This window comes from Staurois parvus, unplaced genomic scaffold, assembly GCF_062004578.1.
Source record: "Staurois parvus isolate SC_StPar_1 unplaced genomic scaffold, SC_StPar_1.0 ptg000595l, whole genome shotgun sequence".
NCBI lineage: Eukaryota > Metazoa > Chordata > Amphibia > Anura > Ranidae > Staurois > Staurois parvus.
Genome location: NW_028318391.1, coordinates 1 through 26,396, shown reverse-complemented (window position 1 = coordinate 26,396; position 26,396 = coordinate 1). Strand labels below are relative to the sequence as shown.

Here is a 26,396-nt window from a genome sequence, read left to right as displayed (position 1 = left end):
TCTAGTATTGTCAGAGCTAGAAGTTCATGTCTTTGTTTCAGTGTGGTCAAAGTTAGAAGTCTATTTCCTTGCTCCAACGTGGTCAAAGCTCTAATAGTCCATCTCCTTGCTCCAGTGTGGTCAAAGCTAGATGTTCATCTTCTTGCTCCAGAAAGGTCAGAGATAGAAGTCCATCTTCTTGCTCCAGCATGGTCAGAGCTATAGGCATCTCCTCACTTCCGGTTGGTCAAAGCTAGAGGTCAATCTCCCTACTCCAAGTTGGTTGAAGCTAGAAGTCCATTCCCTTGCTCCAGGATGGTTAAAGCTAGAGGTCCATCTCCTTGCTACAGCATGGTAAGAATCACAAGTCCATCCCCTTGCTCCAGCATGGCCAGAGCTACAAGTCTATATTTTTGCTCCAGCATGGTCATAGCTACAAGTCCATTTCCTTGCTCCAGCATGGTCAGAGCTCAAAGTCCATCTCCTTGCTCCAGCATGGTCAGAGCTCAAAGTCCATCTCCTTGCTTCGTGGTGGTCAAAGCTGGAAGGACATCTATTTGCTCCAGCATGGCCAAAGTTGGAAGTCCAGCTCCTTGCTCCAGCATGGTCAGAGCTAGAAGTCCAGCTCTTTGTTCCAGTGTAATCAAAACTAGAAGTCCATCTCCTTGCTCCAGCATTGTTGGAGCTAGAAGTCCATCTCCTTCCTCCGATATGGTCAGAGCTAGAAGTCCATCTGCTTTCTCCAGCATGGTTGAAGCTAGAAATCCATCTCTTTGCTCCAGCGTGGTTAGAGCTAGAAGTCTATATCCTTGCTTCAATGTAGTCAGAGCTAGAAGTCCATCTCCTTGCTCTGGTGTGGTTGGAGCTAGGATTCCACGTCCTTCCTCCAGCATGGTCAGAATTAGAAGTTTATGTCCTTGCTCCAGCATAGTTGGATCTAGAAGTTCATCTCCTTGTTTCAGCGTGGTCAGAGCTAATAGTCCATCTCCTTGCTCTAGCATGGTCAAAGCTAGAAGTCCATTTCCTTGCGGCAGCATGGTTGGTGCTAGAAGTCCATCTCCCTGTCCAGCCTGGTCAGAGCTACGTTGGGCTCCAGCATAGTCAGAGCTGGAATTCAATTTCCTTGCTGCAGTATGGTCAGAGTTAGAAGTCCATCTCCTTGTTCCAGCATGGTAGAAGCTAGAAATCCATCTCCTTACTGTAGTGCAGTCAAAGCTAGAAGTCCATCTTCTTGCTCTGGTGTGGACATGGCTAGAAATCCATATCCTTGCTACAGCATGATTGAAGCTAGAATTCCATGTCCTTGCTCCAGCATGGTAGAAGCTAGAAGTCCATCTCCTTGGTCTAGCACGGTCAAAGCTAGAAGTCCATATCCTTGCTTCGGTGTGGTTGGAACTAAAAGTCCATCTCCTCGCTTCAACGTGGTTGAAGCTAGAAGTCCACCTCCTTGCTTCTGTGTGGTCAGAGCTAGAAGTCCATCTCCTTGTTTCAGCATGGTCAAAGCTTCTTGATCCAGTGTGGTCTGAAAGTGGTGGGAGAGTGGGCTAGCTATCCAATCACACTGCTCAGTAACCGCAGCACATATTTTAATTGGGATGATTGCTATGTGCACTGGGTCTCCTGGGGGTTTAACAAGCCTTTTTAAATTCTGGAGAGATTTCTTTATCTGAATGGTGTCTCGGCCAGAATCGCATCTATTGTTCTGTACAGTTTTGCTCTATTTTTCAGGGACGGATTTGTTTATGCCAGCTGCAGAAATAGTAACTCATCCGAAACCAGAGAGATGTAACAAGTATATTTCATGTGTCTCGGTGTCCGATTCCCGCTGCTTCTGTTAGATGAGCTGTCACATGGTTTATCTTACCACAGATTCCTCCTGGCATCAGAAAAAGTCTAATTCTTCTTCGGGACTCCGGGGAAAACTTGTCAGCTACTATTCATTATTAAAGAGAATTAAATACAAGCATTTCTCTATGGAAGCTAAATGCTCTGCTTGTTAGGACTCTGTCTAGAGCCTTGTGCAGCTGCTTCTGATCTGGACCAGTAATCCAGGAGGTGGTAGGGTAAAGTGTCATCCAAAAGATGGTGTCGAAGGTAAAATCCTGCCCAGGAGAAGACCCCACAAGACATCTTTTATCCGAAAACCATGAAGCCCTGTGCTCCTCTGATACTGCCTTTCCTCCATGTCCAGTGGGGCACAGTGGCCAAAAAAGGCCCTGTCTGGATGGAGGAGGCAAGGTCTATTTCAGTTAGGCCCTTAGTAACAAAAATGGACCTAGCTTCAGAGAGGGAAAAAGATTATGAGGCACCTTGCTGTGGCTGCTATTAGGCTGGAATCAAATCAAAAACTTAAAATGATTGTAAAGGCTGAAGGCTTTTTTCATCTTCATGCATAGACCCCCAGACCCCTCAATACTTACCTGAGCCCCATCTCGATCCAGCTATCAGCTGTTCTGGGTCTCTCTCTCCTCATCGGCTGAGACACAGCAGAGAGAGCCATTGGCTCCCACTGTTGTCAATGACTGCCAGTGAGGAGAGAGTGGGGGCAGGGCAAAGCTGTGGCTCTGTGGGTCTTATGGATACATAGAGCGGGGCTCGGGAGCGAGCATGCACCAGTGCCCCCCCTAGCAAGCGGCTTGCTATTGGGGGCATTGGCCAATGGGGAGGAGCCAGAAGCGTTTGCTGGAGACTCGAGAAGAGGAGGTTTGGGGCTGCTCAGTGCAAAACCACTGCACAGGACTGGTAAGTATAATATGTTTCTTCTTTTTAAAAAATAAAAAAATTAACCTTTAATATCCCTTTAACTGTATCTGAGCACCACAAACTAAAAACCCTATTTAATTCAGTTTCAATATTCAAAGCAAACTCCCCCATCCATCCATGTCTCTATGGTTAATTTTGCTGAGAAGTCACTTTACAAAACACCCCCCTTAGCATTTCTACCTGCGGCCATCTTGAGTAAGGGCAGATGATTCAGGTAGCATTTACTTTCTGGAATCCATCTAATGTTAGTTCAGGCACGCAGGCAGGAGGGTGTGCTTAGCTGAGTAAGCCCATGAAGTCTCCTGTGATGTATGACATCATTTTAGCCAAGGCCAGAAACCAGGAAGCAATTGAAGAATGTAAAAAAAATAAGTTTAAAACAAGTAAACATAATAAAACTTTTTATCTATCTACTAATGCTAGCAGCATAAAGATTACAAATAGTTCATGCTGACTGAGAGAGTTTAGTTCCACTTTAAAGCCCAACTATGGGCAAATTTTTTTTTTCTTTATTGAAAAGGGCCCCCAGGAAGGGTAAAAATAAAAGAGAGCAGTCCAGACTATACTGGTCACCTACAGTCAGGAGTTGTCCCCCACAGTACCTAATTCCACCACAAGATGCCCTTAGCTCCCCTTTAATCTCTTGCAGGATATTGCTACACTATATTGCCCCAAGTATTGGGCCGCCGGCCTTTCCACACACATGACCTTTAATGGCCCCCCAGTCTTAGTCCGTAGGGTTCAATATTGAGTTGGCCCCGCCCTTTCCCCACACATGACCTTTAATGGCCCCCCAGTCTTAGTCCGTAGGGTTCAATATTGAGTTGGCCCCGCCCTTTGCAGCTATAACAGCTTCAACTCTTCTGGGAAGGCCGTCCACAAGGTTTAGGAGGGTGTCTATGGGAAGGTTGGACCATTCTTCCAGAAGCACATTTGTCAGGTCAGGCACTGATGTCGGGGGAGGAGGCCTGGCTCACAGTCTCCGCTCTAATTCATCCCAAAGGTGTTCTATGGGGTTGAGGTCAGGACTCTGTGCAGGACAGTCAAGTTCCTCCACCCCAAACTGGCTCCTCCATGTCTTTATGGACCTTGCTTTGTGCACTGGTGGACAGTCATGTTGGGACAGGAAGAGGCCATCCCCAAACTCTTCCCACAAAGTTGTCCAAAATGTCTTGGTATGCTGACGCCTTAAGAATTCCCTTCACTGGAACTAAGGAGCCAAGCCCAACCCCTGAAACGCAACCCCACACCATAATCCCCCCTCCACCAAACTTTACACTTGGCACAATGCAGTCAGGCAAGTAGTATTCTCCTGGCAACTGCCAAACCCAGACACGTCCATCGGATTGCCAGAGAAGTGTGATTGGTCACTCCAGAGAACACGTTTCCACTGCTCTAGAGTCCAGTGGCAGCATGCTTTACACCACGGCATCCGACGCTTTGCATTGCACTTGGTGATGGAAGGCTTGGATGCAGCTGCTCGGCCATGGAAACCCATTCCATGAAGCTCTCTACGCACTGTTGTTGGGCTCATCTGAAGGCCACACCAAGTTTGGAGGTCTTTAGCTATTGACTCTGCAGACAGTTGGCGACTTCTGCGCACTGTGCGCTTCAGCATGCGCTGACCCCGCCCTGTCATGTGGCGTGGCCTACCACTTGGTGGCTGAGTGGCTGTTGTTCCCAGTTGCTTCCACTTTGTTATAATCCCACTAACAGTTGAGCGTGGAATATTTAGTAGCCAGGAAATGTCACGGATGGACTTATTGCCCAGGTGGCCACCTATCACGGGACCACGCTTGGAGTCACTGAGCTCCTGAGAGCGACCCATTCTTTCATCAATGTTTGTAGAAGCCGTCTGCATGCCTAGGGGCTTGACTGTATACACCTGTGTCCATGGAGGGGATTGGAACACCTGAATCACATGATTGGGAGGGGATTGGAACACCTGAATCACATGATTGGGAGGGCGGGGCCAATACTTATGGCAATATAGTGTATTTACACGGACCAGAGTGTTCAGCACCTGCAGGACTGTAAATATCAATGAACCAGCCAGGAGGGGGAATATGGGAAGAAATCCTTCAAGCAATGCTGAGGAAATGGTGCGCATTCTGTAATAATTAAGTCCAGATTTGCTGAGAGATACATCTGCGGTGAGCGATCAGCAATTCCTTGCACAGTGCCGGGTAGGTTATGGTGACATTGCTGGTGATGGATTCCGGTTCAGGTACAAAGGTACATTAACAGGAACAGCAGATAGCAAGTTAATTACTGAAAGTATTTTGGAGGATAAGCAGATTCAGCCGGTGTAGATACAATGTAAATCACAGAGATGTTAGTACAAGAAGTGATGCTGGAGTTAAAGCTGAACTCCTGGTAAGATCTTTATTGCATATTTCCATTGCTTCAGCTCGATACAATGTAAGTTTGTATATCTCATATCTGTGGGACCGTGGTGGAGGGTGACAACCATTGCAGTACTTGGTGCAACTACAGTGATATTCCCGATCTTCCGGTCCTGTGCCAAGTGGCTGCCCTTCTGCACACCGACCACAGGGGGTGCTCACTTCCACCATTCACAAAATGCCTCATATTTTTATCATTGAACACAAGGTGGTCTCTGATTGGACGAGGTGGAGATTGTGATGTCACTGTCTCACCTTTCCACCTTATCCAATCAATTTAATAAAAAATAGATGTTTTATAAATGGGGCAGTGCTGAGCAAGGGACCCTTTGTGGTCCCTATGCAGAAGGGTGGCCGCTTGTCATGGCCGGAGGCCAGCAAGGACTACTATAGTGATTCTTCCAGGGACTGGCCAGGTATGGGTTATGTGTACTTACATTGGCCCAGTGGGAACTATTACAGTGATTGCCACCTTTCACAGCGGCCCCACAGGTATGAGATATGTATACTTCTGATTATGCAATAAAGATCATATCTCCAAGGTGCCAGCAAAGTTATGACAGAACACTGAGAGTGATTTATGAGGGCCGATGACTTTGGTGCATCAGAGTGGACTTGCTGTGCAGTGGACAGGACTCTGCATAAAGCCAGGGAACAGGTGGGATTAGTTGTGCACAATGGACATGCTACACACGTCCAAAAAACATTTGTAATATGCCCTGTCTTCCTGCCACTGCTGCTTCTCCTCCCCCTTCACCCTTCAACAGTAAGGGCGGAAACAATGACCTTCATGGCAGGATCACTAGGGATTATTTCAACCTGTTGTAGACACTAGACATGCTACACATCCAAAAAAAGTCATCACAGTACACAGGACGTGTGTAGTATGTCCTGTCTTTCTGGTCTGCTTCTGCCCCCCCAAACCCTTTTAATGGAAAGTGCCTGAACAATGACCTTCATGACAGGATGACCAGGGAGTATTTTAACCAGTTGTGGATACTGGACATGCTGCACATCCAAAAAACATCAACAGAGTACACAGGACATGTGCAGTACGTCCTGTCTTTCTGCCCCTCCTCTCTTCACCCTTCAACAGTAAGGGCTGGAACAATGACCCTCATGGCAGGATCACTAGAGATTATTTCAACCAGTTGTGGACACTAGACATGCTACACATCCAAAAAAAGTCATCACAGTATATGGGACGTGTGTAGTACATCCCGTCTCTCTGACCTGCTACTGCCCCCCCTAAACCCTTTTAATGGGAAGTCCCTGAACAATGACCTTCATTGCAGGATGACCAGTGATTATTTTAACCAGTTGTGGATCCTGGACATGCTACACGTCCAAAAAACATCAACAGAGTACACAGGACATGTGCAGTACGTCCTGTCTTTCTGCCCCTCCTCTCTTTACCCTTCAACAGTAAGGGCTGGAACAATGACCTTCATGGCAGGATCACTAGAGATTATGTCAACCAGTTGTAGACACTAGACATGCTACACATCCAAAAAAAGTAATCACAGTATATGGGACGTGTGTAGTACATCCTGTCTTTCTGGCCTGCTACTGCCCACCCTAAACCCTTTTAATTGAAAGTCCCTGAACAATGACCTTCATTGCAGGATGACCAGTGATTATTTTAACCAGTTGTGGATCCTGGACATGCTACATGTCCAAAAAACATCATCAAAGTACACAGGGCATGTGTAGTACGTCCTGTCTTTCTGGCCCGCTACTGCCTGAACTATGACCTTATAGGCAGGATCACCAGGTATTATTTTACCCAGTTGTGGACACTGGACACACATCGAAACAAAAAGTCAAAGTGCAAAGGACATGTGTGGTACCTCCTGCCAGTGAGAACTGTTAGCAAACAAAATAGTTCTCCTCCCCATCGGAGATCCTCAGAAATCACCGGGCACCGGTGAGTAATCACCGGCCAGGACACGGTGATTGCCCCCTACCCGGAAATGCAAAATCACGTACAATGAGGAATAGAAGTATTTGAACCCCCTGCGATTTTGCAAGTTCTCCCACTTAGAAATCAATCATGGAGGGGTCTGACATTCACATTGTAGGTGTATTCCCACTCTAGGAGACAGAATTTAAAAACAAATTCAGGAAATCCCATTGTATGATTTGTAAAGAATGTATTTGTCTGGCACAGCTGAACAGAAGTATTTGAACCCCTGAGAAGATCCGTGTTAATATTTGGTACAGAAGCCTTTGTCTGCAATTACAGAGGTCAGACGTTTCCTGTAGTTCCTGACCAGGTTTGCACTACAACAGGGATTTTGGCCGACTCCTCCACACCGATCTCCTCTAGATCTGTCAGGTTTCGGGGCTGTCGCTGAGCAACACAGAGTTTCAGCTCCCTCCAAAGATGTTCTATTGGATTTAGGTGTGGAGACTGGCTAGGCCACTCCAGAACCTTGATATGCTTCTTACGGAGCCACTCCTTGGTTATCCTGGATGTGTGCTTCGGGTCGTTGTCATGTTGGAAGACCCAGCCACCACCCATCTTCAATGCTCTGACTAAGGGAAGGAGGTTGTTGCTGAAAATCTCACAATAAATGGCCCCATTCATCCTCTCCATAATACAGTGCAGTTGTCCTGTCCCCTTCACAGAAAAGCACCCCCAAAGCATGATGTTCCCACCCCCATGCTTCACAGTAGGGATGGTGTTCTTGGGATGCAACTCATCCTTCTTTTTCCTCCAAACACGACGAGTGAAGTTTAGACCAAAAGGTTCTACTTTGGTCTCATCTGACCACATGACTTTCTCCCATGCCTCCTCTGGATCATCCAGATGGTCATTGGCAAACTTCAGACGGGCCTGGACATGTGATGACTTGAGCAGGGGAACCTTCCGTGCAATGCATGATTGGAAACCATGACGGCGTAGTGTTCTACCGACAGTGACCTTTGAAACTGCGGTCCCAGCTCTCTTCATGCCATTGACCAGCTCCCCCCTTGTAGTTCTGGGCTGATTCCTCACCTTTCCTATCATCAGTGATACCCCCCCGAGGTGACATCTTGCATGGAGCCCCAGTCCGAGGGAGACTGACAGTCGTCTTTAGCCTCTTCCATTTTCTAACAATTGCTCCAACAGTTGATCTATTTTCACCAAGCTGCTTGGCAATTGCCCCGTAGCCCTTTCCAGCCTTGTGGAGGTCCACAATTTTGTCTCTGGTGTCTTTTGACAGCTCTTTGGTCTTGCCCATGGTAGTAGTTGGCGTCTGACTGACTGTGGGGTGGACAGGTGTCTTTAAAGAGCTCAGACAGGTGCTACTAAGTGAGATGAATGAGTGGAGTAGAGGTGGACGTTTTAAAGGCACAGTGACAGGTCTTTGAGAGTCAGAATTCTTGCTGTTTCTCAGGGGTTCAAATACTTCTGTTCAGCCGTGCGAGACAAATACATTTTTTACAAATCATACAATGTGATCTCCTGAATTTTTTTTTTATTCTGTTTCTCAGAGTGGGAATGTCCCTACATTGTGAATGTCAGACCCCTCCATGATTTCTAAGTGGGAGAACTTGCAGAATTGCAGGGGGTTCAAATACTTCTGTTCCTCACTGTATATATACGTGATTTTGCGCACTCGTTCGTGCCTCCCTGTAGCAGTATTTCTGCTATAGGGCGGTCGGCAAGCGGTTAAAAAAAAGTGCATTTTTTTTAAATTTGATTGAAAATTTGTTTGAAAATCCGCTGCGTAAATTCCGTGTGCCAAAAAAAAAAAATGCAACACCCACCATTTTATTCTCTAGGGCTTCTGCTTTAAAAAAATATATAATGTTGGGAGAGTTTTAAGTTATTTTCTAGCAAAAAAAAAAAAAGTGTCATAAAAAGCCGGGTCTTAAAGTGGTTAATTCTGCTCAGTCCGGCAAAAATACGATTTAATTACGGACCCATAAATCCGGCAAGGTGCTCCAAGGACCAGTATGGAGGCAATAGAGAAGTACAAATATCCGGAGAAGCAGTTGGAGCGTACACTTCATCCACCTTCAAAGACTTTTTATAGACAGATGTATAATCGCAGGAGCTGCGTTTTGGACCGAGATGATTCTTTAAGCCCTGCAGAAGTCCTGAAGGGGGTCGGTTTGATGTTCCAGAAGCATAAAAAATTAAATTGGCAAATAAAAAGACAGAAAACAGCCAACGGTGAGAGTGCCGGGGAAATGACGGCTACAGGGAGACACCTGGGATCCATGGCTGGACACGAGCTGAAAATGAACGACGCCATTCAAAAATCAAGAAAGCAGCCAGTGAAGGTCGGCAATAAAAGTAACCAAAAAAAGAAACTATGAATTACGTTGATACCAGCTGTCCTGGATGGATTTTCAGAGACAGTCCCGCAGGGGCGGACTGACAACTCATGGGGCCCCCGGGCAATAGGGGATCATGGGGCCCCTGTGTCCTTGGCCAAACTCAAAAAAGCCTATGAAAAAGGTACCAGGGGCATCTCATGGGGTTATGCTACTTTGGTCATAGTGCAATATGAAAAAAAAATCTTGAGAAAAAAATGTAATAAAAAATGTAAAATAATAAAATAAAATGTTTTTTTTTTTTTTAAATTATCATTTTTTTTTTTGTACTGTCACCAGTGTCCCTGATCACTGCCATGCCAGTTATATGATGACGCTGTACTGCACTGGTGACAGTACGTAAAAAAAAAAAATTTGTGAAAATAATTTTTTTTAATTTTCCGAAATTATGACAAAAAAATTACAACTTCAAAAAACTCGCCATGCCTGTTATGAAATACGTTGGACTGTCTACTCTGCAAAAAAGGGTCATTTGGGGGATATCTGTACCGTACTGACATTTGGGGGGTATCTGCACCGTCTTAAAATTTGGGGGGAATCTGTACCGTCCTGACATTTGGGGGGTATCTGTACCGTCCTGACATTTGGGGGGATATCTGTCCTGTCCTGACATTTGGGGGCATATCTGTCCTGTCCTGACATTAGGGGGGATATCTGTACCGTTCTGACATTTGGGGGATATCTGTACGGTTCTGACATTTGGGGGATATCTGTACCGTTCTGACATTTGGGGGATATCTGTACCGTTCTGACATTTGGGGGATATCTGTACTGTTCTGACATTTGGGGGATATCTGTACCGTTCTGACATTTGGGGGATATCTGTACCGTTCTGACATTTGGGGGGATATCTGTCCTGACATTTGGGGGGATATCTGTCCTGTCCTGACATTTGGGGGATATCTGTCCTGTCCTGACATTTGGGGGATATCTGTACCGTTCTGACATTTGGGGGATATCTGTACCGTTCTGACATTTGGGGGATATCTGTACCGTTCTGACATTTGGGGGATATCTGTACCGTTCTGACATTTGGGGGATATCTGTACCGTCCTGACATTTGGGGGATATCTGTGCCGTCCTGACATTTGGGGGATATCTGTACTGTTCTGACATTTGGGGGATATCTGTACCGTTCTGACATTTGGGGGATATCTGTACCGTTCTGACATTTGGGGGATATCTGTACCGTTCTGACATTTGGGGGATATCTGTACCGTCCTGACATTTGGGGGATATCTGTGCCGTCCTGACATTTGGGGGATATCTGTACTGTTCTGACATTTGGGGGATATCTGTACTGTTCTGACATTTGGGGGATATCTGTACCGTTCTGACATTTGGGGGATATCTGTACCGTTCTGACATTTGGGGGATATCTGTACCGTCCTGACATTTGGGGGATATCTGTGCCGTCCTGACATTTGGGGGATATCTGTACCGTTCTGACATTTGGGGGATATCTGTACCGTCCTGACATTTGGGGGATATCTGTACTGTTCTGCCATTCTTGGACCTCAAGAAATTAGATTGGCTGTCAGTACTTCAGGATTGATCAATATTCAGATCTATACCATAGTTTGTGAACTCTATAACTTTCCTACAGACTAAATAATACATCCTAATTTGGGTTATTTTCACCAAAGACATGTAGCAGAATACATCTCGGCCTAAATTTATGAAGAACAATTATTTATTTGCAAACTTTTATAACAGAAACAAAGAAAAACGTGGGTTTTTTTTTTAATTTTTGGTCTTTTTTTGTTAATTTAGCAAAAAATAAAAACCCCAGTAATGATTAAATACCACCAAAAGAAAGCTCTAGTTGTGTGAAAAAAATTATAAAATTTAGGTTGGGTACAATGTTGTATGACCGCGCAATTGTCATTCAAAATGTGAGAGCGCTGAAACCTGAAATGGCCTGGGCAGGAAGGGGGTAAAAGTGCCCGGTATGGAAGCGGTTAAAGGGGACTCTGATGTAAAAAGAATCTAATGGAGACTCTGATGTAAGGGAGGAAGGGGGGAGCTGATGTAAAGGGGGTCTCTGATGGGTAGTCTGATGTAATGGGGTACCAATAGGAATTTTCTTGGCCCACGAATATTTGTAAAATTTACAATGTGGACCTAATAATGAAAAGTGTGGAGACCCCTGGCTGGGATATTCCCTGGATCAACAATCTCTGGTGCATTTTGGAAAGCCTCCATCTTTCCAGTTCCATTTTAGGAGGAAATAGCAGCATAGGCAGTGATATTGTAGGGATCTTGAGATAGGGCACAATTTGCCCTTTGGGCATCACCCATTGCAGCAGTTTGAGCTTCCCCTGCCTGGTGGGACATTCCGTAAGACATGGGAGGCATACAACAATTTGCTAAATTGGTTGCCTGCGATACAGAACGTGGACACTTGACAACTATGTATAGCCTACAAAACCTGACATAGGAATGACATTTGGGCATTCGGGGTCTTTCAGGCACTTTATTAACTTTCTACATCTAGATGTCAAGCCGCTATGTCTCGTAGCTATGTCCCAGCCAATGGTCTGTACTGCAGTTCCCTCTCAAACTGTTCGGCAGTCAATGTCCCGTCGATGGCCTCACATCCCGGGTTGAAGACGGAGTAGGCGCTCTTCTCTCCTTTCCTTCTCTGCCCAGGTCTGCGAGTTCCTTCATACAGCCAGTAAAACATGGAGAGGACAAAGTACACCAGTCCAAACTCAAGTTCTACAAAGAGTCCCAGCAGGACCAGCCACAGGAGGACCTTCAGGAGCAGGGTGACCTTCCACATAGAACTGCTGGAAGAAGATGTGTCATCAAGGGGCGCGACTTCTTCTCGGGGATCCGATGTCTGTAACAGAAAGCATGTTATTTAGGAGGATTACACCACACCTCTGGGTTCATGACCTCCCCCTCGGTTTGCCCCAACCCCCATAGGAGCATCCTAAACTTTTTTTTTTTTAATATCTTTATACTTACCTTTTTCCAGGTTTCTCTGATGTAACATCACAGGTCGTCTTTTCATTCCTCTGCGGGTGGGCGAATCTTGAAAAACGCCAAATATTTAGCAATCTTCTTCAGCTGCCACTGGGATTCGCAAAGCCCCACCACATTGCCTAGCCAGGCAACTTCACAAATTTTTATTTCCACATAGTAAAACATAAGAAGTTTTATAAAAACAACGCAACACCATCTAGATGTTCTGTCTGAGAGAAGATAGAAAGACACCCAACCCTGAGATGGAGTCTGGAATAGGCCTACATACAAGTCATATATAGATTGTAAGCTCCCAGGAGCCGGGCCCTCTGTTGCCTCTTGTACCAAATTGTATTGGAACTGTAATGTCTGCCTTCATTTTGTACAGCGCTACGCAAACTGTTGGCACTATATAAATCCTGAATAATAATAATATCAATCCCTGCATATTTGTATAGTTTGATAGTTGTAACATAATTGGGTTCTCTGGGCATTGCCACCAGCGTCTCCATACTCAAATTGTCTACGCGTTTCGTGAACCTTTACTCACTCCCTCAGGACTGGTTGGGTAGGTGGTGCCGTAGGCTGTAAACAACACATGTATAAATATACCAATAGTCATAACAAGAAATACACCTTATTATTTTCCATGTATATAAACGCATGCTTGCCTGATCAGGACATATTTAGAGAGCGGATGGTGAAAAGGTCTTGGGGGCGGATGCAGGAGCGCCTACAGTAGGATTGAAGCAGAAATAAATTCTACTCATTCCCTATCTCCATCATTATCCTACACACACACACACTATATTACCAAAAGTACTGGCCCCGCCCTACAAATCATGTGGTTCAGGTGTTCCAATCCCCTCCCAATCATGTGATTCAGGTGTTCCAATCCCCCCATATCATGTGATTCAGGTGTTCCAATCCCCTCCATGGACACAGGTGTATACAATCAAGCCTCTAGGCATGCAGACTGCTTCTACAAACATTGGTGAAAGAATGGGTCGCTCTCAGGAGCTCAGTGACTCCAAGCGTGGTCCCGTGATAGGTGGCCACCTGTGCAATAAGTCCATCCGTGACATTTCCTGGCTACTAAATATTCCACGCTCAACTGTTAGTGGGATTATAACAAAGTGGAAGCAACTGGGAACAACAGCCACTCAACCACCAAGTGGTAGGCCATGTCACATGACAGGGCGGGGTCAGCGCATGCTGAAGCACACAGTGCGCAGAAGTCACCAACTGTCTGCAGAGTCAATAGCTAAAGACCTCAAAACTTGGTGTGGCCTTCAGATGAGCCCAACAACAGTGCGTAGAGAGCTTCATGGAATGGGTTTCCATGGCCGAACAGCTGCATCCAAGCCTTCCATCACCAAGTGCAATGCAAAGCGTCGGATGCCGTGGTGTAAAGCACACCGCCACTGGACTCTAGAACTCGTGTTCTCTGGAGTGACCAATCATGCTTCTCTGTCTGGCAATCTGATGGACATGTCTGGGTTTGGCGGTTGCCATGAGAACGGTACTTACCTGACTGCATTGTGCCAAGTGTAAAGTTTGGTAGAGGGGAGATTATGGTGTGGGGTTGTTTTTCAGGGGTTGGGCTTGGCCCCCTCGTTCCAGTGAAGGGAACTCTTAAGGAGTCAGCATACCAAGACATTTTGGAAAACTTCATGCTCCCAACATTGTGGGAAGAGTTTGAGGATGGCCCCTTCCTGTTCCAACATGACTGCACACCAGTGCCCAAAGTAAGGTCCATAAAGACATGGAGGAGCCAGTTTGGGGTGGAGGAACTTGACTGTCCTGCACAGAGTCCTGACCTCAACCCCATAGAATACCTTTGGGATGAATTAGAGCCGAGACTGCGAGCCAGGCCTCCTCCCCGGACATCAGTGTCTGACCTGACAAATGTGCTTCTGGAAGAATGGTCCAAACGTCCCATAGACACCCTCCTAAACCTTGTGGATGGCCTTCCCAGAAGAGTTGAAGCTGTTATAGCTGCAAAGGGCGGGGCCAACTCAATATTGAATCCTACGGACTGAGACTGGGGGGGCCATTAAAGGTCGTGTGCGTGGAAAGGGCGGGGCCAACTCAATATTGAATTCTACGGACTGAGACTAGGAGGCCATTAAAGTTCATGTGTGTGGAAAGGCCGGCGGCCCAATACTTTTGGCAACAAAGTGTGTGTGTATACACATATATATATAGCCATGTTCATCCACATCTATATTTTGCTTGGTATTGCACTCAGTTGGGCCCATGGTACCTGCACCCTTAAGTTGTGTCTCACCTATCAGTCCTTTGGGAATCTGCCTCTTGGGGTGGCATCTCCTCCTGCATCCTTCCCCAAGAATGTTTATGGTAGAGTACAATTTTATTTAGATTTTACAAAATAGAAAAACCGTAGACCAAAAGGTATCTGGTAATACAATAATCGTAAACCCCACAAACAAGGAAAGGGGTTTGGAGGATCAGGTAATAGGTCAAAAGGAACAGATCAGAAAATGTTACACATCATGATAATGTAGACAGTCTGAAATATATGAATGCTTTAAAGTAGGTCCAGTGGGAACCCACCATTGGTATCATGTCACACTATATACACCTTTACGATCATTCAGGAAAAGGAGATAGTCCAGTTACCTAATGGCCAATGGAGAGCTGGACAACATTAAGCCATACCATGGCGATCCTGAACCAACTACAATGTAACAGGAAGTAGAATGAAGAAGTAATTGGAAAAGGGAAAGAAAGGAAAGTAAAGGAAAGCAAAGCAGGAAGAAAAAAAGAAAGGGAAAAGCACCAAGGGGGTGTCTGGAGGATCTCTGGGGATAATGCCAATATACATGGCTAATTCAATATATAAGAGGGCAAGGATTGGTTGTCCCCCTGTCCATGTTTCACGTATGTATCATTTAAAAGAGGTGGAAGAGGAGTATACTATCCAGACCCCCATAAGAGCAAAAAACTGATCTGAAGTCTCATTATCCTGAGCCAGTAGTCCCCAAGACCTTTTTTACCATCCGCTCTCTACATATGTCCCGATCAGGCAAGCATGCGTTTATCCGAAATATATATGTGATATAATAAGTTGTATTTCTTTTTATGATTATATGTATATTTATACATGTTTATGGCAACACCTACCCAACCAGTCGTGAGTAGAAGTCTGCGAAATGCGTAGACAATTTGAGTATGGAGACGCTGGTGGCAATACCCAGAGAACCCAATTACAATACAGCGATCAAATTATACAATTACGCAGGATTTGATGTATGACTTATATGTAGGCCTATTCCAGACTCCATCTCAGGGTTGGGTGTCTTGCCATCTCTCAGACAGAACATCTAGGTGTTGCTGTCAGCACCTGTGGTAGTGAGCTCTTGTTGATACTCAACTTGGGGTTCCCCAGGGCGCGGAGTCTAAGCCCCAGCTTGCTTCTTCACCAGAGCCCCTGATGGTTGGGATGGACTTGCAGCAAGCTGGAACCAGGTCGCGGCCCCCAGGTACACCCAACTGAGGTTGAGGAGACCGCTTGCGGGAGCAGAGTATAATGGAAGGAGACAAACGGAATCCGATAGGCTAGCTGAGGTCAGGACAGGCGAAAAGAAGCAAGGTCAGAGAACGAAGGCGGGATAGGTACAGTAGTAGTCAATGTAGGATTCAGGCAGTAGTAACATATAGGAGCTCCGACAACTAGGAAGTTGCTCAAGCAAAATGGCCTAGTCTGAGCATGTCTTATATAAATGGACAAAAAAGGAGGCAGGACAGGAAGTGATGGAAGGGAAGGAAATAAAACCCAGAGAACAGCAGACGACGCCCATAGATGAGCACAGACAAACACACATGTGAAAGGGATCAGGAACAGGACTGCAGCAAGGAGGTAAGAACACAAACAAGAAACTGCAGGCTAACTTGTGACAGTTGCATTGTTTTTATAAAATGTCTTATCTTTTACTATGTGGAAATAAAAATTTGTGATTTTATGAAGTTGCCTCGTGTTATCCCGATAAAATCGGTCTTTTTTCTTCAAGAACTTTCATTCCCAAAGTAATATATACAATTTTTTGGATGTGGCATGGTGAGGACCTTTATATGATTGCCTAGCCAGAATGTGACCATTCACTATTGCTGTTTGTTGGCTTCTTGTGGCTCTGGCTATGCGTAGACATCTTTACTCATTACGGATACCTTACCTGTGCCCTAAAGTACATTAGCAACACCCTCCCTCTCTTGTGTTCTTCCATCCTTGTGGTAACAGTTTGGTGAAGACCATTTTCTGTTCCACCATGATTGTGCCCCTGTGTACAAAGCCAGCTCCATAAATACATGGCTTGGTGGGTTGGTTTGTAGGAAATCGAGTGCCAAGACCTCAACCCTACTGAACAACTTTGGGATAAACTGAAACGTTGACTGAGCCAGGTCTTCTCATCCAACATCAATATCTGACCTTACAAATTGGAACAAATTCCCACTGACACCCTCCAGAATATTGTTGAAAGTCTTCCAAGAGGAGTGGAGGATGTTATAGCCACAAAGAGGGCAACTCCATATTATTAGCCATGGGAGGGGAAGGGCCGCTCCATGTTAATGGCCATAAAGGGAGGGGGGCAACTTCATATTAATGGTCATGGACTCTAGTGAAGAGTACCATTAATATTTCATCATACAAAAGACATTGTAGATGATTGTGCTCTTTCAATCTTGTGGTAACAATTTGGTGAAGACCCCTTTCTGTTCCACCATGACTTTGCCCTGTGTACAAAGCCAACACTATAAAGACATGGTCAGACTAGTTTGAGTCCTGACCTCAACCCTACTGAACACAACTGGGATGAACTGAAACACTGATGGTGAGCTAGGCCTTCTCATCCAACAACAGTATCTGACCTCACAAATGGGAACATATTCCCACAGTCACCCTCCAAAATCTTGTGGAAGGCCTTCCAAGAAGAGTGGTGCCAACTCTATAAAGACATGGTTTGACCAGTTTGGTGTGAAGAAACTGGAGTGCCCTGGACACAGCCATGACTTCAACCCTACTGAACACCTTTGGAATGAATTGGAACATCAATACCTGACCTCAAAAGGTGGGCACAAATTCCCACAGATACTCTCCAAAATTTTTTGAATACCTTCCCAAAAGAGTGGAAGATGTTATTCAAGCAAAGGGAGACAAATATAAAAATAACTGTGGATTTGGAATGGCATGTCCAAGGTATGATGGTTGGAGGAAATTGAGTGGCCTGCACAGAGCCCTGACCTCAACCCCACGGAACAACTTTGAGATGAATTTGAACACTGATGGTGAGCCAGGTCTTCTCATCCAATATCAGTGCCTGACCTCACAGATGGCCACAAATTCTCACAGACACCCTCCAAAATCTTGAGGAAAGCCTTCCCAGAAGAGTGGCGCCAACTCCATAGAGACATGGTTTGGCCAGTGTGGTGTGGAGGAACTCAAGTGTCCTGTACAGAGCCCTGACCATCGGAATTGGAATTCCGATGGTGATCCAGGTCTTCTCGTCCAACATCAGGCCTTCCCAGAAGAGTGGAGGATGTTATAGCCACAAAGGTGGGCAACTCCACATTAATGACCATGGTGGAAGGGGGGGGGGGTAATTCCATATTAATGACCATGGTGGAAGGGGGGTAATTCCATATTAATGACCATGGTGGAAGGGGGGTAATTCCATATTAATGACCATGGTGGAAGGGGGTATAATTCCATAATAATGACCATGGTGGAAGGGGGGATAATTCCTTAGGAATGGCCATGGTGGAAGGGGGATAATTCCATATTAATGGCCATGATGGAAGGGGGGATAATTCCATATTAATGACCATGGTGGAAGGGGGGATAATTCCATATTAGTGACCATGGCGGAAGGGGGGGATAATTCCATATTAATGGCCATGGTGGAAGGGGGGATAATTCCTTAGGAATGGCCATGGTGGAAGGGGGGAAAATTCCATATTAACGACCATGGTGGAAGGGAGGATAATTCCATATTAATGGCCATGGTGGAAGGGGGGAAAATTCCATATTAATGACCATGATGGAAGGGAGATAATTCCATATTAACGACCATGGTGGAAGGGGGGATAATTCCATATTAATGGCCATGGTGGAAGGGGGGATAATTCCATATTAATGGCCATGGTGGAAGGGGGGATAATTCCATGTTAATGGTCATGGTGGAAGGGGGGATAATTCCATGTTAATGGCCATGGTGGAAGGGGGGATATTCCATATTAATGACCAAGATGGAAGGGGGGATAATTCCATAGGAATGGCCATGGTGGAAGGGGGGATATTCCATATTAATGACCATGGTGGAAGGGGGGATATTCCATATTAATGACCATGGTGGAAGGGGGGATATTCCATATTAATGACCATGGTGGAAGGGGGGATATTCCATATTAATGGCCATGGTGGAAGGGGGGATATTCCATATTAATGACCATGGTGGAAGGGGGGATATTCCATATTAATGGCCATAGTGGAAGGGGGGATAATTCCATAGGAATGGCCATGGTGGAAGGGGGATATTCCATATTAATGACCATGGTGGAAGGGGGGATATTCCATATTAATGACCATGGTGGAAGGGGGGATATTCCATATTAATGACCATGGTTTTGGAATAGGAATTGCTGGTTGGGCGTCTTTCTAAGTCCAATTGTCTTCATCTGTTGTGCGTTTCTTACACCCCTTTGTAGACCTATTTTCAGGTGTCCCATTTTTGGAGACAATGGAAAGCCTTTATAACAGGGATTACAATATCTGGCCTTTCTAGGTACACGACTGATCTTTATAGGACTTCCTGTATCAGATTCCTATCTTACCTGTATTGTAGGACTCATGTCCTGATGGCCCGATATATCCGGTGTCCCCCACCTGCTGCAGACCCCGTGAATCCTCTCTTTCAGCGTCTCTATTAATGTTTTCTTTGTTGGCTCTGCTCGTGTCGGTCTCTCGCCGGTTGGCCCATCTTCCCGGTGTTGTTTAGCTTTCCTCGCTCTGTATTCCGCCAACCTCTGTTCCATTAGTCCCTGTACAACAGACAGGAAGAACAATGTAAGACTTGTCAGTACACTACGGGATCTATTTAGAAAAAAAAATTGCTAATGTCACCAGCATTCATCCGGAATAATCCCCATAATGTTCTTATTTCTAATGATCCTCAGCTCCATCTAGTGGCCATAATGAGCCGTTTTCCTGATTGAGGTATTTTAGGGAAATGTCTCTTTTCCGCCACTAGGTGGCGCTGATGATCAAAGGAAATAAGGCAAAAACAGGGATAATTCCTGGAATTTTATCCATCATTTTTTTTTTTTTTTTTAAATAAATGGACTCCAAAGTATAGAACACGTAGGACATTAACCACTTCTGGTCCAGAGGGCGTACCGGAACATCCTTGACCCGTGGCATCCTGTTCCTGAGACATAGTGAGAGGAATGGAGGTCTTTTCTCCCACTGTGTGATGTCAGAAACCGGAAGTGACGAGGCTTTGGAGGCCAGAGGAAAGATCAGGGGGTCTCCCCAAAAAGAAGATGTCATGCTTTATTGTTATCACAAGAGATGCTTTACAATCATAGTGATAGCAATTAGAGATGAGCGAATCGAACCAGGCGAACCGGAATTCGATACGAATTTCAGGAAAAATTTGATTCGCGTCGAATCCGAATATTTGCTTACTTCGGGTGCGCGAATCGGATTTTTCCCGATCAGCCGGCAAAAGTGTCCCTGCAGAGAGCTCCGCTATTTCTGACAGTTCTCTGACAGTTCCTTCACATGTACAGCGGTTGAAACATTGTATCTATTAGTTTCCATTTAGGATACAGATGTTTCAAACGCTGTACATGTGAAGGAGCTGTCAGAGAACTGTCAGAAATAGAGGAACTCTGCACATACACTTTTTGCCGGCCTGGAATTATTCTTATTTTCATCCTACTTCTTCTTCTTCTTCTACTTCTTCATCCTCATCCTCAGAAGAAGAAGAAGAGGATGAGGATGAGGAAGAAGAAGAAGAAGAAGAAGAAGTAGGATGAAAATAAGAATAATTCCAGGCCGGCAAAAAGTGTATGTGCAGAGTTCCTCTATTCCGCAGATACACTTAGAGGAGCTCTGCAGATACACTTAGAGGAGCTCTGCACATACACTTTTTGCCGGCTTGGAATTAATCTTATTTTCATCCTACTTCTTCTTCTTCATCCTCATCCTCAGAAGAAGAAGAGGATGAGGATGAAGAAGAAGAAGTAGGATGAAAATAAGAATAATTCCAAGCCGGCAAAAAGTGTATCTGCAGAGCTCCTCTAAGTGTATCTGCAGAATGTCATTTATGGAAACAAATAGATACAATGTTTCAACCGCTGTATGGAGTGAATGTCACAGAACTGTCAGAAATAGACAGAAACTGTCACAGAACTGTCCTTCTTCTCATCCTTCTCCTTCTTCTCATCCTTCTTCTCATCCTTCTCCTTCTTCTCATCCTTCTCCTTCTTCTCATCCTTCTCCTTCTCCTCATCCTTCTCCTTCTTCTCATCCTTCTTCTCATCCTTCTTCTCATCCTTCTTCTCATCCTTCTCCTTCTTCTCATCCTTCTTCTCATCCTTCTCCTTCTCCTCCTTCTCCTTCTTCTCATCCTTCTTCTCATCCTTCTCCTTCTTCTCATCCTTCTCCTTCTTCTCATCCTTCTCCTTCTTCTCATCCTTCTCCTTCTCCTTCTTCTCATCCTTCTCCTTCTTCTCATCCTTCTCCTTCTTCTCATCCTTCTCCTTCTTCTCATCCTTCTCCTTCTCCTTCTTCTCATCCTTCTCCTTCTCCTTCTTCTCATCCTTCTCCTTCTTCTCATCCTTCTCCTTCTCCTCCTTCTCCTTCTCCTTCTTCTCATCCTTCTCCTTCTTCTCATCCTTCTCCTTCTCCTTCTTCTCATCCTTCTCCTTCTCCTTCCTCATCTCCAAGGGCATTTAAATTAAAGGTACAGTGTTCTGCACTAATTTAAAGGCTCTCTGAAGCCTAGAAACCCTTTTTATAAGTTAACTTCGTAGCGAATTAATTCGCATCGAATCGAATTTCTTCCTGGAATTCGCCGAATCAGCCCAATCGAATTTTTGAAAAATTCACTCATCTCTAATAGCAATAAAAAGTGATAAACAAAAAAAAAAAGTTACAGTGTAAAAAATAAATAATAAATAAACCGTAATTTGGCGCCGTTCCATTGACGTAAGCAGTTTTCAAGCGTGACATATTTAAACATTAGTTTAATTTCCATTTATTTAATTTTTTTTTTTTTTCGTTAAATTCGTTTAATTCATTCTCGGAATTTGTTTCATTTTTTTTATTTTATTCGATTTCGACTCAAACTCAGAATTGGCATTCAAATTCTAATTTATTCTTTTCGAAAATCAAATTTTGGAAAATTTTTATATTCGTTCTATGTTATTGTTCTGTTTTTGTTTATTCTCATTCTAGTCTTTTCTCTTATTTTCTATTCTTTTCTTTTCAATGCTTTTCTAATCTATTCAAATTTATTTTATTCGAAATTCAAATTTCGGAAGACAGTTATATTCTGTTATATTCTATTGTTTATTTCTATTTTATTCTGTTCTATTATTTTTTCTATTCTATTCTCTTATGTTCTATTCTACTCTTTTCTAATCCATACGAATTCAAATTTATTATTTTTGAAATGAGAATTTCAGAAGATTTTTTTATATACTAATTTATTCTATTGGTTTTTTTCTGTTCTATTATTTTTTTATTCTAGTCTCCTATTTTCTATTCTATTCTTTTCTAATCTATACAAATTCAAAATTTATTCTTTTTTAAATTTGAATTTTAGAAGATTTTTCTATTCTATTTTATTCTTTTTCTATTCTCTTATTTTCTATTCTATTCTATTTTCTAATCTATATGAATTTGAATTTATTCTTTTGGAAATTCGAATTTCAGAAGGTTTTTATATTCTATTCTATTGTTTTTTTCTATTATTTTCTAATCTATACGAATTTGAATTTATCCTTTTCAAAACTCGAATTTCAGAAAATTTTTTTATATGCTAATTTATTCTATTCTATTGTTTTTTTTCTATTCTACTATTTTTTATTCTGGTCTCCTATTTTGTATTCTATTCTTTTCTATTATTTTCTAATCTATACAAATTCAAATTTATTCTTTTTGAAATTTGAATTTCAGAAGATTTTTCTATTCTATTTTATTCTTTTTCTATTCTCTTATTTTCTATTCTCTTCTCCTATTTTCTAATCTATATGAATTTGAATTTATTCTTTTCGAAATTCGAATTTCAGAAGGTTTTTATATTCTATTCTATTGTTTTTTACTATTATTTTCTAATCTATGCGAATTCGAATTTATCCTTTTCAAAATTCGAATTTCAGAAGATTTTTATATTCTATTCCATTGTTTTTTCTATTCTATTCTTTTCTACTATTTTCTAATCTATAGGAATTCAAATTTATTCTATTCGAAATTCAGATTTCAGAAGACAGTTCTATTCTATTTGACTCTATTCTATTTTTTTTTCTATTCTATTCTTTTACATTTTATTCTAATCTTTTATGTATTTATTAATATGGGCAGCACAGAGGCTAAATGGTTAACACTTCCGCCTGGCAATACTAGGGTCGTCGGTTCGAATCCCAACCACGGCACCACCTGCCTGGAGTTTGCATGTTCTCTCTGTGCCTGCGAGGATTTCCTCTGGGTGCTCCGGTTTCCTCCCACACTCCAAAGACATGCTGTTGGTGAATTGGCTCCTGTCTAAATTGTCCTTAGTATGTGTATGTATGAATGTGAGTTAGGGACCTTAGATTGTACGCTCCTCGGGGGCGGGGACTGATGTGAATGTATAATATATATATGTGTAAAGCGCTGCGTAAATGGACGGTGCTATACAAGTACCTGAAATAAATAATCTTTTAATATCTATTCTATTCTTTTGTATTCTAATCTTTTATGTTCTATTCTTTTACATTGTATTCTAATCTTTTATCTATTCTATTCTTTTATGTTCTATTCTATTCTTTTCATATTCAAATTCAATTTGAATTTCGTCCCCATTTTGTTTCATTATTTCAGATTCATTACTAATGTAATTCGGAAATTCGGAGACATCTGAATATCCAAATAACGAAAAATTCCTCTGAATTAGAATTCGGAACAAAACGAACCGCACGTTTGGTATCTATTTTCTCGGCATAGCATCATCTTTTACATGTTACCAAAAAAGTGGGTATTATAATCTATTTTTGCGCATGAAAATTCATTAAGTTGTATTTTTTCCCCCCCATTTGAAAAATTGCCGTGGAAATACCGCGAGTCATAAAAATATGAGACACCCGCCATGTTATTCCCTCTATGGCGACCTCTGCTTAAAAAAATATTTATAGTGTTTTGGGGCTCTAAGTAATTTTCTAAGAATTTTTTTTCTATATACTGTATATAAAAAAAAAAAAAAAAGATGTTTTTTACATGTAGGAGAGGAATGTGAGAATCGGCCTGGACTGCAGGTGGTTAAAACCAAACTCCAAGCAATGACTGCGGCTTATTGCCGAAACGCGGAAGTAATTTTATGTGTACGTTTTACTTGTTCAATACAGTTTATTATTCGGGAAGACGAGTCCCGGCCATACCAATCCTCATCATTCAGTGGCATCTGTGCTAGGAAGACACACACAGCCAGAGCACCGACATTCCACCTCCGAGGGGATGATCTCTGGGCACCAAAACTCCAAGCAGATCTAAAAGACACAAATAGTGCAGATCTCAAGTCATGAGATAAAACGCATCGGAAGGAGCGGATATAGTGAATGCGGGGTCCGGGGAGAGCGGATATAGTGAATGCGGGGTCCGGGGAGAGCGGATATAGTGAATGCGGGGTCCGGGGAGAGCGGATATAGTGAATGCGGGGTCCGGGGAGAGCGGATATAGTGAATGCGGGGTCCGGGGAGAGCGGATATAGTGAATGCGGGGTCCGGGGAGAGCGGATATAGTGAATGCGGGGTCCGGGGAGAGCGGATATAGTGAATGCGGGGTCCGGGGAGAGCGGATATAGTGAATGCGGGGTCCGGGGAGAGCGGATATAGTGAATGCGGGGTCCGGGGAGAGCGGATATAGTGAATGCGGGGTCCGGGGAGATCGGATACAGTGAATGCGGGGTCCGGGGAGAGCGGATATAGTGAATGCGGGGTCCGGGGAGAGCGGATACAGTGAATGCGGGGTCCGGGGAGAGCGGATATAGTGAATGTGGGGTCCAATTTGGGTGGCGGGCGGTGTTTGTAGTCTAAATCCGGCATGTACTGCTCCTCTATAGATACAGTACAGCCAGTGTTGTCACCGTAGGGCAAGAAGTGTATTACTGGCAGGATCACCAGGTGAAAAAACATGGAAAAAAAGCTGAAAAAAGAAAACTAATGCAGATACCCAAAAGCAAAAACACAATATACTGCAGCTTACCGATGTAGCGGCTGCATTTGTTTTCTTGTGTCTAGAACACCGATCGTTGTATGGGACCTCTGTGTGAGGTCCCGATCATGTGATCACTGATTTGCCAATCAGTGATCACATGCAGAGTAGTAAGCAAGATGTCAGCACTGAGCAAACCTTTTGGCGCTATATAATTACTGTATAATAATAATAATAATGTCACTTCTGACATCATTGCTTACTACGTATGAAATCTTTGATTGCAGAGGTCAAATGTTACATGGCTATTCACAACAGCCTTGTACCATGTGAAAAGCTGTGACCAATCACAGCTCACACAGTAGTTTTAAATGGCTGCAGGAATGCAGCCAGAGAGAAGGAGAAATTATTGCTTTTACAGCCTTTGTGGGTGTAAAAGCAATCAGTGTAAAAAAAAAAAAAACCCTTCATCACCCCCCACAAGTAGTACAGTGTCACCATGGTGACACTACTGCTAGGGTGACAGTATGTAGAAAAACAAAAAAAACAAATAATAATATAAAAAAAAAAATTAAAAATTAAATTTTTTTTTAAAAAATTATAATTTTTGGTTATAAACTAATTTGGGTTATTTTTTTTTTTTTACTAAAAAGATAACGGAATACATTTTGGCCAAGATTTATGATGAAAGATTATTTATTTGCAAAATTTTATAATAAAAACCCTTTTTTTCAAAATTTTTGGACTTTGTTTACATTGCAAAAAAAAATTAAAAATCCCAGCGGTGAATAAATACCACCAAAATAAAGCTTTATCTGTCTCAAAAAAAATGCTAAAAAATTCATATGGGTACAGTGTTGCATGACCGCACAATTGTCATTCAAAGTGTGATAGCGCTGAAACCTGAAAACTGACCTGGACAGGAAGGGGGGTGAAAGTGTCCGGACTGGAATTGGGTGAAAGCGTCCGGACTGGAAGAAGGGGGAAAGCGTCCGGACTGGAAGGGGGGGTGAAAGCGTCCGGACTGGAAGGGGGGGTGAAAGCGTCCGGACTGGAAGGGGGGGTGAAAGCGTCCGGACTGGAAGGGGGGGTGAAAGCGTCCGGACTGGAAGGGGGGGTGAAAGCGTCCGGACTGGAAGGGGGGGTGAAAGCGTCCGGACTGGAAGGGGGGGTGAAAGCGTCCGGACTGGAAGGGGGGGTGAAAGCGTCCGGACTGGAAGGGGGGGTGAAAGCGTCCGGACTGGAAGGGGGGGAAAGTGTCCGGACTGGAAGGGGGGGAAAGTGTCCGGACTGGAAGGGGTGAAAGCGTCCGGACTGGAAGGGGGGAAAGTGTCCAGACTGCAGGGGGTGAAAGCGTCTGGACTGGAAGGGGGTGAAAGTGGCCGGACTGGAAGGGGGGGAAAGTGGCCGGACTGGAAGGGGGGGAAAGTGGCCGGACTGGAAGGGGGTGAAAGTGTCTGGACCGGAAGGGGGTGAAAGTGTCTGGACCGGAAGGGGGGGAAAGTGTCCGGACTGGA

The 26,396-nt window shown here is 43.9% G+C and overlaps 1 protein-coding gene across 1 annotated transcript; it reads right to left on the bottom strand.

The window, feature by feature from the left end:
* Window positions 1-11,932: 11,932 nt before the first annotated feature.
* Window positions 11,933-24,263, bottom strand: SAYSD1 (SAYSVFN motif domain containing 1). Its single transcript, XM_089692562.1, has 3 exons — window positions 24,108-24,263; window positions 19,299-19,505; window positions 11,933-12,321 (listed from the first exon to the last, which is right to left on the bottom strand). The coding sequence occupies exons 2-3, from the start codon at window positions 19,497-19,499 to the stop codon at window positions 11,998-12,000; spliced, it is 525 nt and encodes a 174-aa protein (XP_089548688.1). The 5' UTR covers window positions 19,500-19,505; window positions 24,108-24,263; the 3' UTR covers window positions 11,933-11,997.
* Between the last annotated feature and the right edge of the window lie 2,133 nt (window positions 24,264-26,396).

Excerpts from the sequence above, each read along its gene's own strand:
- SAYSD1 (XM_089692562.1), bottom strand. The coding sequence starts at position 19,499 with ATGGAACAGAGGTTGGCGGAATACAGAGCGAGGAAAGCTAAACAACAC. Across the intron at positions 12,322-19,298 it reads ACATGAGTCCTACAATACAG|ACATCGGATCCCCGAGAAGA; the intron begins GTAAGATAGGAA and ends TTTCTGTTACAG.